This window comes from Rhinolophus sinicus, linkage group LG07 (genome assembly GCF_036562045.2).
Source record: "Rhinolophus sinicus isolate RSC01 linkage group LG07, ASM3656204v1, whole genome shotgun sequence".
NCBI classification, from domain to species: Eukaryota; Metazoa; Chordata; class Mammalia; order Chiroptera; family Rhinolophidae; genus Rhinolophus; species Rhinolophus sinicus.
In genome coordinates, this window is record NC_133757.1 from 128365916 (window position 1) to 128382825 (window position 16910).

At 46.1% G+C, this 16910-nt stretch overlaps 1 protein-coding gene across 50 annotated transcripts in view; it reads left to right on the plus strand.

Annotated features, from left to right (window-relative positions):
- The window catches only part of ANK2 (ankyrin 2), a 360143-nt gene extending 352241 nt beyond the window's left edge, over positions 1-7902 (plus strand). For 46 of the 50 annotated variants that reach the window (XM_074338609.1, XM_074338595.1, XM_074338600.1 and 43 more), the window contains 5 exons: positions 267-350; positions 455-619; positions 1706-1888; positions 3227-3318; positions 5719-7902. In XM_074338609.1, the coding sequence (XP_074194710.1) occupies positions 267-350; positions 455-619; positions 1706-1888; positions 3227-3318; positions 5719-5887 (693 nt within the window). In that variant the 3' untranslated portion in view covers positions 5888-7902. The remainder of the gene's footprint in view (positions 1-266; positions 351-454; positions 620-1705; positions 1889-3226; positions 3319-5718) is intronic. The other 4 variants (XM_074338627.1, XM_074338626.1, XM_074338608.1 and 1 more) reach the window with 1 other exon arrangement.
- Positions 7903-16910: the final 9008 nt, after the last annotated feature.

Consider the following 16910-nt stretch of genomic DNA (forward strand, 5'->3'; position numbering starts at 1 on the left):
CACAGCCAGAGCAGAGTTTTCCCTGCTGTTCCACCCTTCACCTGTGGCCTGTTCTTGTGTGTCTGCCTGAGTTTTAGCTAACTTTGGTCACCTCCTCCTAAGCATGTGACAACCTGCCTTCTTGTTCTCTTTAACCTACCACCTAACGGCGTGGCACTCAGTATGCTTTCATGGTCTGGCACCGCTCACGTCACACACCCGTGTGGAGGCCGGGCCTCAGATGCCACCACACCAGGCCGGACTGACTCTTTCTCTCAATTCCTCAGGGGGACGATGTGCCTGACATGCCCCCGGAAACAGTCACGGAAGAGAAGTACGTGGACGAGCACGGACACACCGTGGTGAAGAAGGTACTGGCCCACGTGTCCCCAAAGGCTGCTTTTAGAGCAGCCTAAATTCATCAGGGCCTGGTCCCATGACTCAGAAACAGGACGCATGAATCAATGTCTTCCAGGTCACCAGAAAAATCATTAGGCGGTACCTGTCCCCCGACGGCACTGAGAAGGAAGAGGTCACGATGCAGGGACTGCCCCAGGAACCCGTCAGCATCGAGGACGGGGACGGCTACTCCCGAGTCATAAAGCGCGTTGTCCTGAAGAGTGATACTGAGCAGTCAGAGGTGAGGCCATGCGCTGCTCCTACACTGACTTACGGAGGTGACATGGTGCTCAGAGGACACACACGGTGTGCGGGGATGTGGCAGTCTGCTCTGAGTTGCACATTCTTTCTTCCTGATTTTGTGAAATTGTAAAGTAACCATCAGTGAGATGTGTAACTGTCATACTCATTGGCTTTGTCCAGTCCTTTTTGTTTCTATTTTCCATCGAACTCATACGTAGTTGACTGCAGCAGAAATCCAAAAACACTAGACTCCCACTTGCTGGCGAGCAGAGTGACATGAACATGTCCTGTGTGCGCGGGAAGTGCTTGAGTGACCCCGTGCACGCGGAAGTGCTTCTGTGTCCCGATGTGCGCGCGGAAGTGCTCGAGTGTCCCGATGCGCGCGGAAGTGCTCAAGTGTCCCGATGCACACGTGGAAATGCTCCTGCGTCCCCGTGTGTGCTGAAGTGCTCCTGCCTCCCTGTGCACGTGCATGGCAAGACCAGTGCGGCCAGCCCAAGGGCCTTCTGCGGGAATGTCCGTAGATGCTCCACTTTCCGGCCTCTGCATTTCACAGCCGCTGATCAGGATCTAGAAACTCCTTCATTCACAGGGTTCTTTCTCTTTTACATCCCTCTTTGAGGGACGTGTTGACTCTCTTGGACACATAAGTTGAAATATTCTCACCATTTAGCTTCCTTGCATCCTCAAAATTTCATTGTGATGTGTGCTTGCCAGTGTGCTCATATCTTCGAGAGTTCCTCCTTTGGGGTTCATTTCATCTTCATGATATCAAAACTGTTTAGCCGGGAAAGGAGCGTTCATCCGCAGGTGGCATGTCTGCATCGCACTGAGCAGTGTCTTACGAAACTTCCTGCCAGATTTTTGTTGAAGTGCTTAAGTATTTGTTTGGACTGTGTAGAGAGAACCATTACACAGACTTTATCAATTAATTGTAGGTTTTTTTCCTGCTTCTCTTTTTCAAAATACTGTTTTCTGGAAGGCCAGTCTATAACATTGTAGTGTGTGTGTGTCTTTACATAGAACAATTTTCCGTTGTTCCATTTGGCAGTGAGATCTGCACTGTGTGTCCTTCCTTCATCAGGTGACGTTGTCTGAGCCCAGCGTCCCGGGCGGTACCTCACAATTTCAGGCTGAGCCAGTGGAAGGCCGTCGAGTCAGCAAAGTTATTAAAACAACAGTGGTCCATGGAGAGAGGATGGAGAAGCATCTGGGCGACTCTGCTTTAGCCACTGACCTTCCTTCAGCCAAAGACGACTTTGAAGAGGTATGAGACCATCTTCACCTTGTCTGTGTATTTGATGTTTGCGTTGTGTTTAAAAAGAATGTGTGTTACCATTGTGTTTCTCCATGTATGTACTCACGGAAAGATGCAGAATACTTCCAGAGAGGATATTCCTGCTTGAATAAGTTGTTTGGTGAAGTAGTACGTCCTCAGCCCTGGCACTCGTCAGTGTCTCCGTGGGAGCTTTTCAGAATCTAGATGAGCAGCTGCACTTCAGCTGAGTCACAATCAGGAGCCTGGCGCCATCAGACATCTTGCTTAAAAGACCCTGGCGTGCTTGCTCTCTTAGTGAGGAAGGGGAAGAAAGAAAGACATAGCAGGGTATCTTTGTTGGCTAATATTCTCAGGTATTTCTAGTGATAGGCAGTAAAGAGAACTCAGGTATATTTTATTCCATAAATAAAAGGAGCATTTATAATTAAGTTCTGATTTCTAGTAAATGGGTCTACAGTCACAGATCCACAAACCCTTACTATGATTCACAAAATCCAAAAATTCTGAAAACCAAGCCCAATTTTACTAACGAAAAGTTAGTATCAAGCTAATTTGGCAATAAAACTTACTGTGAAGTGACATGGAGCTATAACGACATGTCTTTTTATCCTACCTAGAGCAAATATTTATATGTTTTGCTGTTGATGTATTAATGGATGTGATTGCAGGATTCTGTGCCTATCCCACCAGGGATAGTAGAATATACAGTATTTACATCCTATTACTTTTCTAAAGTCCAAAAAAAAAAGTAATCTGAATTCTGAAACACATGTCGCCCCAAGGGTTTGGACAAGGGATGGTGGGTGTGTGCAAAGACACCCGAAACGCTTCTCCTACTGAAACACTATGGAGGCAGATGTTCCCTTCGTGCCCCCTCCACACCCATATGTGCATTGAGGTTGCTTATATAAGAATGCGCTGGGAGAGTAAAAGCATACCTGATTCAAATGCTCTTAGTTCTTCCCATGTTGGGAACCAATGAGCTTGGACAATCAGAGGGTGAATTATCTGAGTTGTTTGCTACCCATGTTTGCCTCTGCTCATTGCATTTGTCGTCGGAGTTTCCACTATAAGTCAGAGGGGTGAGGTGAGGAGGAAATCAAAAGTCAACAGTACGGGTGTTGGTTTGCAGTCTCTGTAAAGTATAGAACCAAGTCCTTCACAGATGGGGCAGATCTAAGTAAAACCCAGTGCTTAGATCTGCTCCTGAGAACGGTCCCTCCTTTCCAGTATCTTTCATGCTGACGATCAGTTACGCCAAGCAGCAGATTGTGTTCAAGCTCACGGCGGATGATGGGTTGTCTTGTTTCTTCTCTCTCGCTTCAGGCTCTGAGTTACACAGGTAGCCACATGAAAGTGCACTTTCCCACTTTAGTAGAGAATGAAATCCTGAAAGAGGATGGATCAGTAATTAAAAGGTTTGCATTAGCATGGATTGTGTCAACTAACACCTTAAAAAGCTTTCCAACTTTAAGAAAGAAAAATGGAGCCCCTGGACACACACTAAAGCCCCTTGGGCAACTGCCCAACCCTCCGCCCCAAGACTTTTGTCAGGTGGCAGATGTGTCAGCATGTCACGCTGCGAGTGGGCACCTGTGCCCACCGTCACCCCCTGGGGTTCAGTAAGTCACCAGTTCTGTTGAGGCCAGCCAGCTGGGTGCCCTCTGGTGACATATTTGGAGAGCATAGGAAGAGAGATCTAGTCAGCTGCTCACGATTGAGTCTTGTGCCTGCTACCTCCAGCTCAGTCTCAGTAAATCGTTTCTTTAGTGGCACACGCCGTTGTTTCCCTTCAAGCTGTTTCATGCCTCTGCGTGAATGTGCCATAATGTGAGTGTGAGCCTGGATATGCCCCGTGATGCTGAAACCAGGGGCTTTTGTAAGTCAGAACGTGTCTGAAAGCAGGAGGCAGCCTGCCTGTGCGCAGGGGACGGGGCCTGTGTGTAGCTCCCCCGGCTGCCCCGTCCCCGTCACTGAGACCCGCAAACCTGGGCACCGTGCCTCGGGCTGTTCCCCTTCTCCCTGGGCCTCTGGCAGCACTGTGAGGACCAATACAGAGCTCCAGCCTGGCAGCCAGAAGACCCAGTGGAAATTGAAATTACTGTTGTGCTTTTCACTCGAAGAGGACTGTCACTGAATGTGCTCTGCAAAGCTATGCTTAGCTTGTAGCACATCATACGTAGGACAGTGAAATTAAAACTTCTGTCACGGGGTCGCCCTCCAATGATACGATAACGAACAGCCGCTGTGACTCTGACACAGTTGTTCACAGATTTGTAGCCGCTCCCTGAGTGGAGGGTGGAGCGCTTGTACTCTGAGCTGTTGAGTCTCCTGTGCGATCACTCAGGTCACCACGCTCAGCCCAGCATCACTGGACCTTCTAGTGGAACAAAGTTGGAGACGGGGGCTCCGAAATTCTCAATTCTGGCGAGTAAATTTGAGGCCAGGGATGTGGAAAACCAACGCAGCCCCACAGCTGCTTGATTAGAGACCCTACCGGGATACACATGGCTGTGCCCTGTCCCTTGAGGAGGTGTTCAGCGTGTCCCCTGCTCCCAGGACACAGAGGAGGAAGTCCCATCGCCGAGTGACACACACATATATTCGTCACACATTCATCACATATGTGGACACACACCTCCAGCGAGGGTGCTGTCATGGAAGCTTAGCCCCAAGGCCAAAGCCATCGAGGCCCCTACTAGCTCTTGGCAGAAAGAGTCAGATAGTTCCCTTTTTGGAGAAAAAATAAATTAGAATGCTGAATAGTTAGAAACCCAGGATCTGATTCCAGCCATCGGAACCAAATTTGATCTTTTGACCGAGAGGAACATACATACGACAGTTTGCGTAGTAGTGCAGGAAAGGGGGCCAAGAGGCCACAGAGAGGAAGGAGACGAGGCATCCAGAGGAGACCTGGCAGCGTTTTGGCCAAAACAAACCATTTAAAACTCAGGGTGAGCCTCACAATTGCAGAGGGTGCGTGAGGACGTAGCCCAGAGCAGGCCACCACTGGGGACCGTTGGGCTCCCTGAGGACAGTGCTGGGTGACGCTGCAGAAATGGACCGTGTCCTCACGGCCTGGCATGTGCCTGCATGGACCCGATGCTGGGACCTTAGACTCCCAGCCTCATGGCTTACTCATGGTGGGATTTTCCATCTGGAGCATGGCTTAAATTCTCTGTGATGCAGTTTCCTTGATGGTGGTTATAGGATCTGGCACACAAAGCTCGCTCACTGCATGTTTGTGGCATGGAGATTTGTAATTGACAAGTAGGCAGTGAGAAGAACTGAGAGTGAACTAATCACCTGTCATCGTTTTCAAGTCAGGAGACAGGAACAGAATAGAGCAAAGCCATCTTAGCCCCTTTTCCAGATCATCAGCAGTCTGCTGAGGGGGCCCGGAGGGCAGCAGGAGATGTGAGACGGGTAGCGTGCATGGGGCTCCGAGGGGCCGGCAGGGCTGTCAGGTGTCCCCCCCTTGGCCTGTCCCTTCCTCACCGTCTCCAGGCCAAGCTTCAGAGGTGGCCCAGACCTCCTTCTCGGCCACCTTCCTCCGTGTTGACAGACTAATACCCCAGTTTAGAGAAAGCTCTCGGAACACTGGGGAGTGAGTGGGAGGTGACTGAGCATGAAGCCGGAAGCCGGGGGTGCTAATTCAATTAAAACTACGACCCTGGGCCGGTAGTAAGTCCACGTGGAATCAGGGTTCCAGGACGAGCCCAGCTCTTTGAAAGCCGTACCCATGATCAGACAGGAGCCACGTGTGGTCCCTGTACGCTGGGAAGAGGAGCCTGACTGTCTTGTGTGCCTCCCTCCAGGACGACGATGAGTAAAGCCAGCACACGGAAGAGGGCTGTGGTGAAGGACCAGCACGGGACACGCGTGTCCTTGGAGCAGCTGGAGGACGTGCCAGAAGCCCTGGGGCAGGACGACCTCCGGCACGACCTCCGGCGCCTCCTGCGGCATTTCTGTGAGGGCGACATGTAGCCGGAGGCCGAGTGCGGGCCACCCGTCCTTACCGCAGGGCCCCCTTGTGTGCACCCCCTTTGTCTGCAGAGGGACCTCAGGGGCCCAGTGGGTGCCGGACGCTTCCACTTTTAGCAAACACTTCTGGCTGCATTTGGTTAGTTGTCCACCCTCTTTAACTGTAAGCTGATTTGTGACCAAAGATCGTATCCCTCCTCCCGGGTGGGGTGCCGTCCCCACGACTTCGTGGGGTGTGTGCTGCCCTGGGAACTGGCCCCTCCATTGTTCCTGCTCCCGCACGGGCTCCAGGGAGCCCGCCTACCAGGACGCCCTCGCTGCAGACCTCTTCCAATGACGACGTAAGGGGTCCCTCGAAGGGACGCCCATGCCAGTGTACATAGCTGAAATGGTCAGTGAACACGTTAGGACTCCAGCCACTGCCGGCCACATCCACACTGGGCCCCGTGGGGAAAGGCCTGCAGACATAGCTGCACAGTGGTTCGGTAAGATACTGCTCACACAAGCGAATGACAATACACTTCTACTCAGAAGAAGCACTTCAAACCTACCACGTAGCCATGACTCCTACTTACGGATGGGGTGGTGGCCCCAGGGACCCACCCAAACTGAGCCCGTGCTGGTGCCCTGCTGTCACCTGTGACGGCAGCCAGGCTGAAGGCGGCGGAAGGGAGCAGAGGCCAGGAGCAGTGAGGTATTCAGGTGCTAGCAGCCACGGCCGGTGGCCTCCTAGCACGCGGGGTCCTTCATGGTGGGACGTATTGTCAGGGCGTTGCAGAAAGCGGCGACTGCTGTAGTGACTGACTTTCACGGCTGCTTCCAACCACGCTGTCTTACTGGCCACCCTTCCTTCAGGCCACTGCACTGGGGACAGCGCATCGGCAGCAGGCTCGCCCAGGACTCGGAGGGCAGAGTCCCTCACCGGGTGGGGCGGTCTCCTCCCCTTTCTCCGGGTTTATTGTCTTCGCTGATACCCGCATGTAGCATTTAAAACCCTAAGCCGCAGTCAGAACCTTCTTCTGGTCACATTGATGGTTTTCATTCTCTTCACCCCAAGCAAGCACTTCTCACTTTTCAGCGAGCAAGCGAGGTCTGTCTTTAGCTTGCAGACTAGGTTGAGAAATCCTTAAAAATTTGGTTTTGGTTAAAATTTTTGGTTTATTTATTTGAATTCTAGGCTCCCTTGAAGACCCTTAAGTGTATTTGCACACTTTCCTGTGTGTTGATTTCAAAGAAGGGATGTCAGTCATCTGAGCGATTTCCACGTCCTGTTCCTCACTCCTCTAGTGGTTGAAGCTGTGTAGCATTTAACACATATAGTCACAAATATATTCATATAAACAGTATACATTTTGGATCAGTTATTTGTTAAAGGAAAGTATATTCGATGAAGATGAAATTCAAAACAAACACCGGAGTCTGTCCTCCCAGATGCAACAGTTTCCAATTCTAGCTGGTCTTTTCCTGTTGTGCAAAAATGACTCATTGCTCCGAATGTCACAAACCAGTGTGACACACAATGCCACTTCGTCATTTCAGGTAGCGTTGCCAAGAGAGAATGTCCCAGGAGGGAGAGGCCCCACAAGCCAGGTCTCCAAGCCTCATGCTCGCCCTTCTGGGTGGTTCGATAGGAAGTAAACATTCTTTGGCAGCCAAAATGAGAGGCCCGTGGCGGAACTCTCCGAGACACACCATGGTCTTCTCGTCAGACCTTCACTGGAGCTCAAGAAATGCATTTCTGTCGTGTGGTTTGCAGTGCAGATGCTGTCTGTGTAACAACATAATGGTTATTCACCTTTTTTTGGTTCTGATTTTTGCTGTGTAATTGAGAAACTTGAATACTGTGAGAAGAAGTGGATTTCAGTTGATGAGTCAGCATCTGTTCCCATGGTGATGCCACTAATTGAATATATCTATGAGGGCATGTATTAGTTAATGGAGAAAACACAACACTAACAATACATAGCTGCAATGTGTATAATGGCTGATTTAACTAAATAAAATGTACAAGTGTGAAATGTGTCCGCAGTGATTTGTTCTTCTTTGTCACTAAGCTGTGATTTCAAAAGATGGAAGGTGACATACGAAGGACACGCGGTGACAGATAAGCCAACAGAAAGACAACTTGCTTTTTGCTTCTGTTTTTATCCAGCAACTGGATATGGTGTAGGCCAGACTCTGTGTTGAGCTCTGGGGTGAACAGAAAAATTTGATCCCTGCTCCTCAGGACTCTTCCTGTTGCTATGCAAAAGGAGAAAACCAAAGATTTACTTTCAGTTTGAGGATTGCTAGTAAATGAGAAGCGGGAATGTGGGGGTTTGGTGGTGAGGAGAGTGTAGCGGGCAGCAGCAGGGCCGGCTCAGCCCCCTGAGGCCGTGGCACCCAGGACACACCCGCAGGTGCCCCAGCTTATTTCTCAGTGTTTCAAGTCTGGCTTCAAAAAAATCTAGAAACTGGGGGGTATGGCCAAGCACAGGTGACAGGAAACCACAAGTCTTAAACTGGGGTTCATGACTCTCATGCCAGCGTCACCAGATGGGAAAACAGGTGCCATGTGGCATGTGTATTGGGACAAAATGAAAACTCCCAAGACCCAGTTTACTGATCAGAACAGAAAACACAGACTCCATCTAAGAGCTGCCTTTTGAAATACTGGTAACTGCCAAGAACATAAACAGGAGGGAAAGGAGAACAGTCATGTGACGTTAGACGGTGCGCTGACCCTGAGCGCTGGGAAGGAGTGTACTTGGCCTTTCTCCATTTCTCACAGAGCCACCACTTTGGTGCTTCCTGAGAAGAGCAACAGGACCCTCTTGTTACAATATTTGGTCTCTTGTCCTCAGTTCCGGAAATGGCTTCAGACCATAGAGGTGAACCAGCATCTTGTTAGTCCCAACAAGCCCCTTTCTACCTGCCTGTGCTGCCAGGTGACTGTTGGAAGCAGCTAAGAATGGGGCTGGTGGCCAGGAGTTGCAGTCCCACCTATGACCTCTGGGGGTCGCGGGGGGGCGGCAAGGGGCTGGGGGCTGAATCGGTCGCCAATGGCCACTGAGTTAAGGGGTGCTGCCTGTGTGATGAAGCCTCCAGAGAAACACAAAAGGACGGGTTCCAGGGGTTTCTAGGTTGGTAACCGTGTGGAGATGGGAGAGTGGTCTCTGGAGAGGGCCCTGAGGCCACGTGCCCCTTCCCACACACCTGGTCCTGTGTCCATCTGGCTGGTCACCTGTATGCTTCATGATGGACGGGTCAGAGTAGACAGATGTCCTCTGAGTTTTGTGAGTCAAGCAGATTATAACTGAACCAGAGGAGGGGGTCGCGGGAACCTCCAGTTTAGAGCCAGCCTGGCAGAAGCATAGGTGACAGCCTGGATTTGTGATTGGCATCTAAAGTGTGGAGGGCAAGCAGAAGTCTTGTGGGACTGAGCCCTTACCCTGTGAGACCCGTGCTCTGTCTCCAGGTAGATTGAGTTCTGTGCTTGGCGGTGTTGGAAAACACATCACACTACCCTACCCATTTTGTTAAGAGGAAGTTGAGGGGCATTTAAATAAAATATCGAATTTTGTGTATCTCTTATCTGTACCTTGAGAAAATGGTAGTCTGTTGTTGTTGTAAAACAGACCGTCTGTCAATGAAAAGTAAATATTCCCAGGTGTGGAGAAGAGGCACTGCTTGGGATCTTAGCTATTGACATGTCTCCAGGCCCCGAGAGGAATTAAAATAGGCAGGAACTCAAAGGCTTATCTTAAATACCTGTTCCCTGATTCGATGGGCCTGTAAAAACTAGAAAATGTGTCTTTGGATGTCACAAATTGGAAACAAAATGAATCTGGTTTATTTCCTTTCTTAAAAGCTTTTAAAAACCCAGAGAAAAGTATTATATGTATAAAATCAGGAACAAATGTCACCGTGGGAATCCCAAAACATTCCCTCATGGGCCTCATTACCTTCCTCTACTGACAGTGTTTTCATTCTCGAAGTTCTCGTTTACTCTTAGTAGTGTTTCTCATAGAAGTAACCTTATAGTTTGTTTCAAAAAACTTGAGGATTATGTATAGCGGCCCAGAGAACATAAATCTCTGTGGCGCTTATGATCCACTCTGAAGCTTTCCCTCTTTTGGCTTGCGTCTGACGACTTGGGAAGTCACACAGGTATGTGCTCCTCAACCAGAAATCCCCTGACTGGGTGAGGGCTCAGAAGGCAGAGAATATGTGTAGCAGGGCAGGTAAAGAGCGACAGAGTTTAGCTTTGTTCAGCTCAGGGGACAGGTCTTACCTTAGTCCTTGTCTAGAATATACTCTGGCCTTGTGGAGATTCAGGCTTCTTCTTGGTGCTCTGAGAAGTGTCTTCAGTCATTTAGCAGATGTTGATTGAAGAGTACTGGGCATTAGGCCCATAAAATTATAAACATTTTATGGCATTCAGTCTTACAGTTGTGGATGGAAAAGGGGCCACAGGTTAAACCTAACAAGTTCATGAGACTGGAAATAACCGCATAGGATGGCGTGAACAGCAAAATTCTTAACTAAGGAGGGCCCTGGTGGGAAGTCGCATCTTTACTCTGTAGCTTCCTTGACAAAGATAGATTTCTGCCTTAAGTGAGCCAATAGCCCTTTTGCACCTAAGGTATTGTAACCTCCTTGGAAGGTCAGTAACCCCGTTTTCCAGACCAGAGCAGGAAACTATAGAACCCCTCATTATTATTCTTGACCCCTGATTACCATCTCTATGTGCTGTAAAAAGTGAACTAACTATCCTGTACCCTCCTATGTGAAAGAAGTACCTGTCTGTCCAATTTACTTTTATCCAATCCCAGAGATTTCCCGCTTTCCTTTCTCCCACCCCCTTAATCTACCACCAATGGATTTCGTGTAACCCTCTTCCTTTGATTCTACGTATAAAATAAGCTGCAAACCGCCATTTTGTGGAGCATTTTCTCAATCCGTTGAGATTTTACTTCCTGGCAACTGTCATCACTTTGACTCAAATGAACGTATAAGCTTTCTCTTAGGCTGGATGTTTTCTTGTTGACATTACTTGGTGTAGTTGGCAGGATTCCAAAGCAGCCCCCCCAGGACCACCCTGCGGACCGCATTCTGTGCGAGGTACCAGCAGGGGCCCACTGAGCTCCCCCGGCTCCCTGCTTCGCAGCGGGTGAACTTGGGTGAGTTTTTCTTGGACTTCTGGACCTCCCTGTTTTAAGGTAGGAGGCCCTGACCTTATCTGAGCTGTTTCGTTTGTTTTAAAATCCTTGAGGTGATGTTAAGGGTTAAGGGTTGAGATACCTCAGGAACAGGAGGAAAATAATGGGTGGCTGGTTTTAATTTCGGCTTTTTATATGGGAATTGCTTACTGTGAATCTGAACCAAACCTTTTGCTGAATAAATGAGAGTCTGAGCTTGTTCAGCTCTGAAGAAAAGGGGCATTTACTCCCTCCAGCTGGAGATTCCTTAGTGACTAAGAATCTTTGTGGACGTGTCTGAGGGTACTCCTCAAGACGTGCACTGGCCCCACAGGGAATTCCAACACAACTGCAACACAACACAACTGGGGACGTGCACATAAAGGCTGGTTACCTAGCTCTCCAAGTCCTCACGGTTGTACTAGACAGCCGGGGAGAGAAACCGAGGCACATAAGAGGGTTGAAGCAACTCGGGAGGTGACAGCCCCTTGGAGCTCAACCCACAAGCAGCACACTTCAGCCCACTACACATATCAGTAGAAATTTGTTCAGACTCTGCAGATCGCAAAAGAAAACTAAAAATTAGCATGGGGAATAGTGCCTCCAAAGCCGACAAGCTCCCAGCCCCCAGCCCCATTAATGCACCTGCAGATGTACAGTTCCTAGGAGTCTTGGAAATACTTACAGAAATGGAAAGATTTAACTGGAAGTGATAGCAACTTAAGATGGCCAAAACGGAGCTCTTATAACATCTAAATTAATTTTTTTGTGTGCACAATTAGAAAAAGCTGGCTTAAAAAGAAAATCAACTGAACGAAATGGGAGGTTTACTTACCTTAACCGGCAAATAGAAGCCTCTGAGATGGTACAGAGAGACGTTCTGTTCTCTGGTAAGTTAGGAAGAACTTTTACAGACTGTCTCTGAACTACAGGTTTCCGAAGCTGCTCACTGCCAACACCCCACTTTTCCATCTTTTCCGGCTGTCCTAATGTGTGCTTTACTTGTCCAGACTTGCTCCCCTTTCTCTCTCTCTCTCTCTCTCTCTCTCTCTCTCTCTCCTTCACCTCTATTGCAGCTCCCTTTAGAGAAAAGCTGGTCTTAGGTGGAGGGGAACCAGCAATTGTGTACAAAGAGGACTAAGGAATCTACTAAAGATTCTCCCAACCCTCTCTAGGACCCTGATAAATTCACAAAAGAAGTTGAATTAACTGTAGAACATACGATCCTGGCTTTTCTGATTTATTCCAATTAATGCACCTACTGGTTTCTGAGAGCAAAGCAACAGAATTACTAAAGGTTTGCCAGGGAACCTCCTGTAGAGACATTTGCTTTTATTGTAAAAAGGTCACCTTAAGAAGAATTGTGGAAAACTGAAATGGGATTTAGAAAAAGAAAAGAAACAGAAGCAAGCATAGGGCTGCTCCAAGGACTCTGAGGGCATCTCCCCTTCTTCCTAAGACTTTAGGATGAGTTGGAATCACCATGAAAGGGCCTGTGGACAGGGGGGCTACTTTCTCTGTTAACACCACCTGGCTAGGTTGCCCTCTCCCTTGGAGTAAAGCTTCCCTACAAATGGTAGGGATATCTAATCAACCAATGTCTGGGTTTTTTTAATCAGAACCAACTTCCAACTAGGAAATGTTAAGGGGCAACATATTTTTACTACTCAAATCAGCCCCAAGTCACCTGATGGTGTGAGACTTTGTAACCAATGATGCCCACCTATCCTTCTCCCAGAAGGGTGAATGTACTTAGAACTAAATGAATCAGACTGGAAAAATGATGATTTTAAAAGAAACTACATGAGAGGAAACTAGTCTTGAGATTGACTAAATGTTTGTTACAGGATTTTACAACACAACTTTAGGCTTTTTCCAGTACAGATATTGGCAAGGTTAAGTCAGCCACTCCTATTTAAGTAACTAGTGATAATACTTTGCCTCTACCTTATATTTGCCAATATGCTTTAAGGCCTGATACACTAGTTGGAATTAGCTCATTATACAAGATTACCTTTAAAAGGGAGGCTTATAATTCCATGTGTGAGCGCTTGTAATTCTCCCATCCTTCCGGTAAAGAAACCCAATGGGAAAGGATGGCGATTTGCACAGGATCTCAGAGCTATAAAGATATCCTGCGGTTCCAAACCCACATACACTATTATCAGCTATTCCAGTGTGTACTGCCAATATTTTTCAGTGCTAGATTTATGTAGTGCCTTTTTCAGCATTCCTGTAAAATAAAAGACAGGAAATACCTCTTTGCTCTTCCACCTGGGAAGAGCAGAGTTTAGTTGGACAGTAATGCCCTGGGGTATACAGAGTCCCATCTATTTCTCTCAGATACTAAAAGCTGATTTGAATGGTGTTGAATTTCCTAGAAATTCTACTCTAATCCAATATGTGGATGATTTACTCTTATGCTCTAGGATACATTAGATTCCCAAGAGGGCACAACTTACCTATGACAATAGCTAGTCACAAAGGACAGAAGGACTCAAACAGCAAGCTTTGATTCAGTTTACACAAAACACCTTGGTTATCTAATATCTAAAGGTAGGCTACTAATTAACCTAGACTTAGAGGAATAATGTCCTTTCCTCTTCAAAGAACAAAAACAGCTTAAAGGATTCCCGGGTCTAACTAAATGCTGTCTCAATTAGGTTCCAAATTTTTGATTAAGACTCAGCCTCTATATATTTTATTAAAACCAGGTCAGTCTGATCCAACTTAATGGAACCCTGAAGGAAAGAAGCTCTAGACAATCAAACGCAGTAGTTAGAGGGCTCTCTCCCAGCCATCTCTGTTATGGTCGTGTTATGCAAACAGAGACAGTTATAGGTGCTCCTTTGTCTGTGTTACTCATTCTGTGAAATCCTTACTGAACTCAACACTCACTCTTGCTTTCTGCTCCTAATACTATTTTAAGTCAATGTAACAGTCTGACCCAGCCACTTCATTACCCTCTTTACAGGAAGAAGACATCCACAGCTGGGTTTTGCTTACTGACCACCTTCTTGTTCCTAGAAATGGTTTACAAGAAACCCTTATTGATAATGCTGACTCTTATCTGAAAGATAAACAGGGACATTACCAAGCTGGATATACAATAACGTCCATGGTGAACATAAGTTGAAGGTTCTTATTTACCTGAATAAGTTCTTCCCAACACACTAAATTAACTGATCTAACAGGAGCTTGCAAATGAGCCAAAGATCAAATAGCTGATATGTACACTGACAGTTTCTATACCTCTGGTGTAGCTCACGACTTATAAATGTTATGGAAGCAGCAAGCCTTCTTAACTTCCTCAGGGCAGCCCATAAGAATGGAAAGCAGGTTTCAGAATTTAAATTAGATGTCATACTGCAACCAAAACAATTGGCAATTATCAAAATTCCAGGATGTTCTAAGGCTGCCACCATGGAAGCAAAAGAAAATAATTTAGCTGATACTGCAACTAGACCGGCAGCAATAAACAGCCAAATTATCCAGACTTCAAAATGTTTCTTTTCCCTATTAAATCAATAAAAGACTCCCTTTTACAGTTCCGATGGATAGCTGCAGAAGAAGAAAAGAAAATACGGCAACAAAAAGGGAGAACCTTTGACACAAACAGATATAGCTCAGACCTAGTCTTACCAATAGGGGCTCAATGACCTACACTTCAACACGTACATGAGCTAACACATTGGAGTCTTAGAAAGATGGATTCATGGAGTAAATAATATTATTGGAAACCTCCTACTGTAGCTCATAAAGTGTATAGCAGATGTTCTATCTGTCCAAAACATGACCCTGCAAAATCACCCCATGGGTCCCAAGGACATTTCCCACTTCCGTTAGGTCCATCTGAGGTTTGGTAATTGGATTTTATCCAAATGCCACCATCTCAAGGATACAAATATGTGTTGGTCATGATTTGTATGTTGCCTCACTGGGTTGAGACATTCCTTGCAGGAGAGTAACAGCCTTAATGATAGGTAAGTTATAATAATAATAATAATAATAATAATAACAGTAATAATCCCCAATTGGAGAATTCCCTGTGAGTTACATAGTAACTGAGGGACTCATTTCACTGAGCCAATGATATAATCTATTTATAATATTTGGCTTATTTTACGGCAGTTTCATTGTGCTTATCACCCCAGTCCTCTGGATTGGTAGAATGTACAAATGGTAAATTAAAATTCAACTAGGTAAATTTTGAGAAGCTTTTAATCTCCTTTGGCCAAAAGTTCTCCTTATAGCGCTTCTCTACCTGAGATATACTCCTCTTGGTAAACACAGGTTTCTCCTCATTAGTCATTGCTCACCCTATGTGAAGGGGCGTATGAACCAACCTTAGTAAAAAGAGAAAATTGTACATTATTATCAAGGACTTGTCAATTATCTTAAAGAAATTAATAAATTAGTAGCTGATTCACAGTGAGCTCCTGGGAGATGAAGCCTTCGAAGACCACGATTTACAACCAGGAGATTTTGTCCACTGAACAAGGCACCAATTAAAGACTCTCCAACCTTGTCAGAAGGGACCTATCAGTGGACATGAAAGACTCCTCAAGGACGAGACGCCGCCGACATCAGGGGTAGACAGCTATCCCAGGACATCGAGAAGGCCTGTATATGTACATAATTGATATTGAACTTAAAATAACCATTTGTTTGATTGTCTTTGTCTGTCTGCTAATAATACTAGTCATAATAATAGTTGTTCTTGAGGCTTTTCTCAAACCCTGTATTTATATAGACTGACTGTTAATAATTGCTGAAGGCATATAAGATAACTTTTATATTATCAATAATACTATTTTTATCGTTTTGAAATTTAGAAGGAATGTTATTGCAGAAGGAAGAAAAGGGATGTGGGTGTGTATTTTTGAGAGAAGTTAAAAGGAAGTAGTTTGTCCTAGTAAATTGATGATTTCTGAATGAGGGGAAGGAGACAAACTGAGAAGGACGAGTGAAGTTCTAGGAAGGTTAGTAAAAAAGAAATATTGAGAAAGGAATTTTATATGTATAAATATTAGCACACAATTGTGCTTACCCCCTAATTCAATAAAGACTACTAACTATATTAATTCAGATAGAAGCTGAAGTGGAGGCACAGAAAATTTATTTATGAAACTCTTACTGTCCTGGCCTCTGGAAAGTTTTAGGTGGTAATTGTAATTTATACCATTGTGTTCTTACAGGCTTGGCCCTGATTAAACCTTAAACTTAACAGTTCTCGGTGACACAACTAGCAGAAATCAGATTAATAAAGAATGACACTTGAGTGCTTCCAATGTAAAGTACACAGGCCATATTAAATAACTGGGAACACATCTCATTATCTGATTGTGGAAATCGGAAAGGTGAATGGTTATGTCCCCAATCTATATGGAATTCTGAATTCATCCAGTCCTGGCCTGTTGTATCCACCCCAACAATAATATATGGTATATCAGAAAGGGACATTTTTGTTGAGAAGGTTTACAAAATTCTTCTGTCATACTAACTGATTTCTATTGTAAGGACACCAGGTTTAAAGTAAATGCTGTGGGAATACGGTATAATACTGAAATCACAGGCAAATTAATTTTGCCTGAGGTTAATGAACCTACGACAGTGTTGATACTGAAAATCCAATGTATTGGAAATTTGAACTTTGTCCTCCCCATGAAGTCATTTCTGTGGAAACGAATTGGCCAGAAGACTGAAAATAACCACAAAGGATGGCAGGAGCATAAAAAAATTCCTAACTAAGGTGAGCCAGCAGGAAGTCACATGCTGGGTCTGTAGCTTCCTTGACAAAGGTCGAGCTCTACCTTAAGTGAGCCTGTCTGCTGTCTTTTTGCACC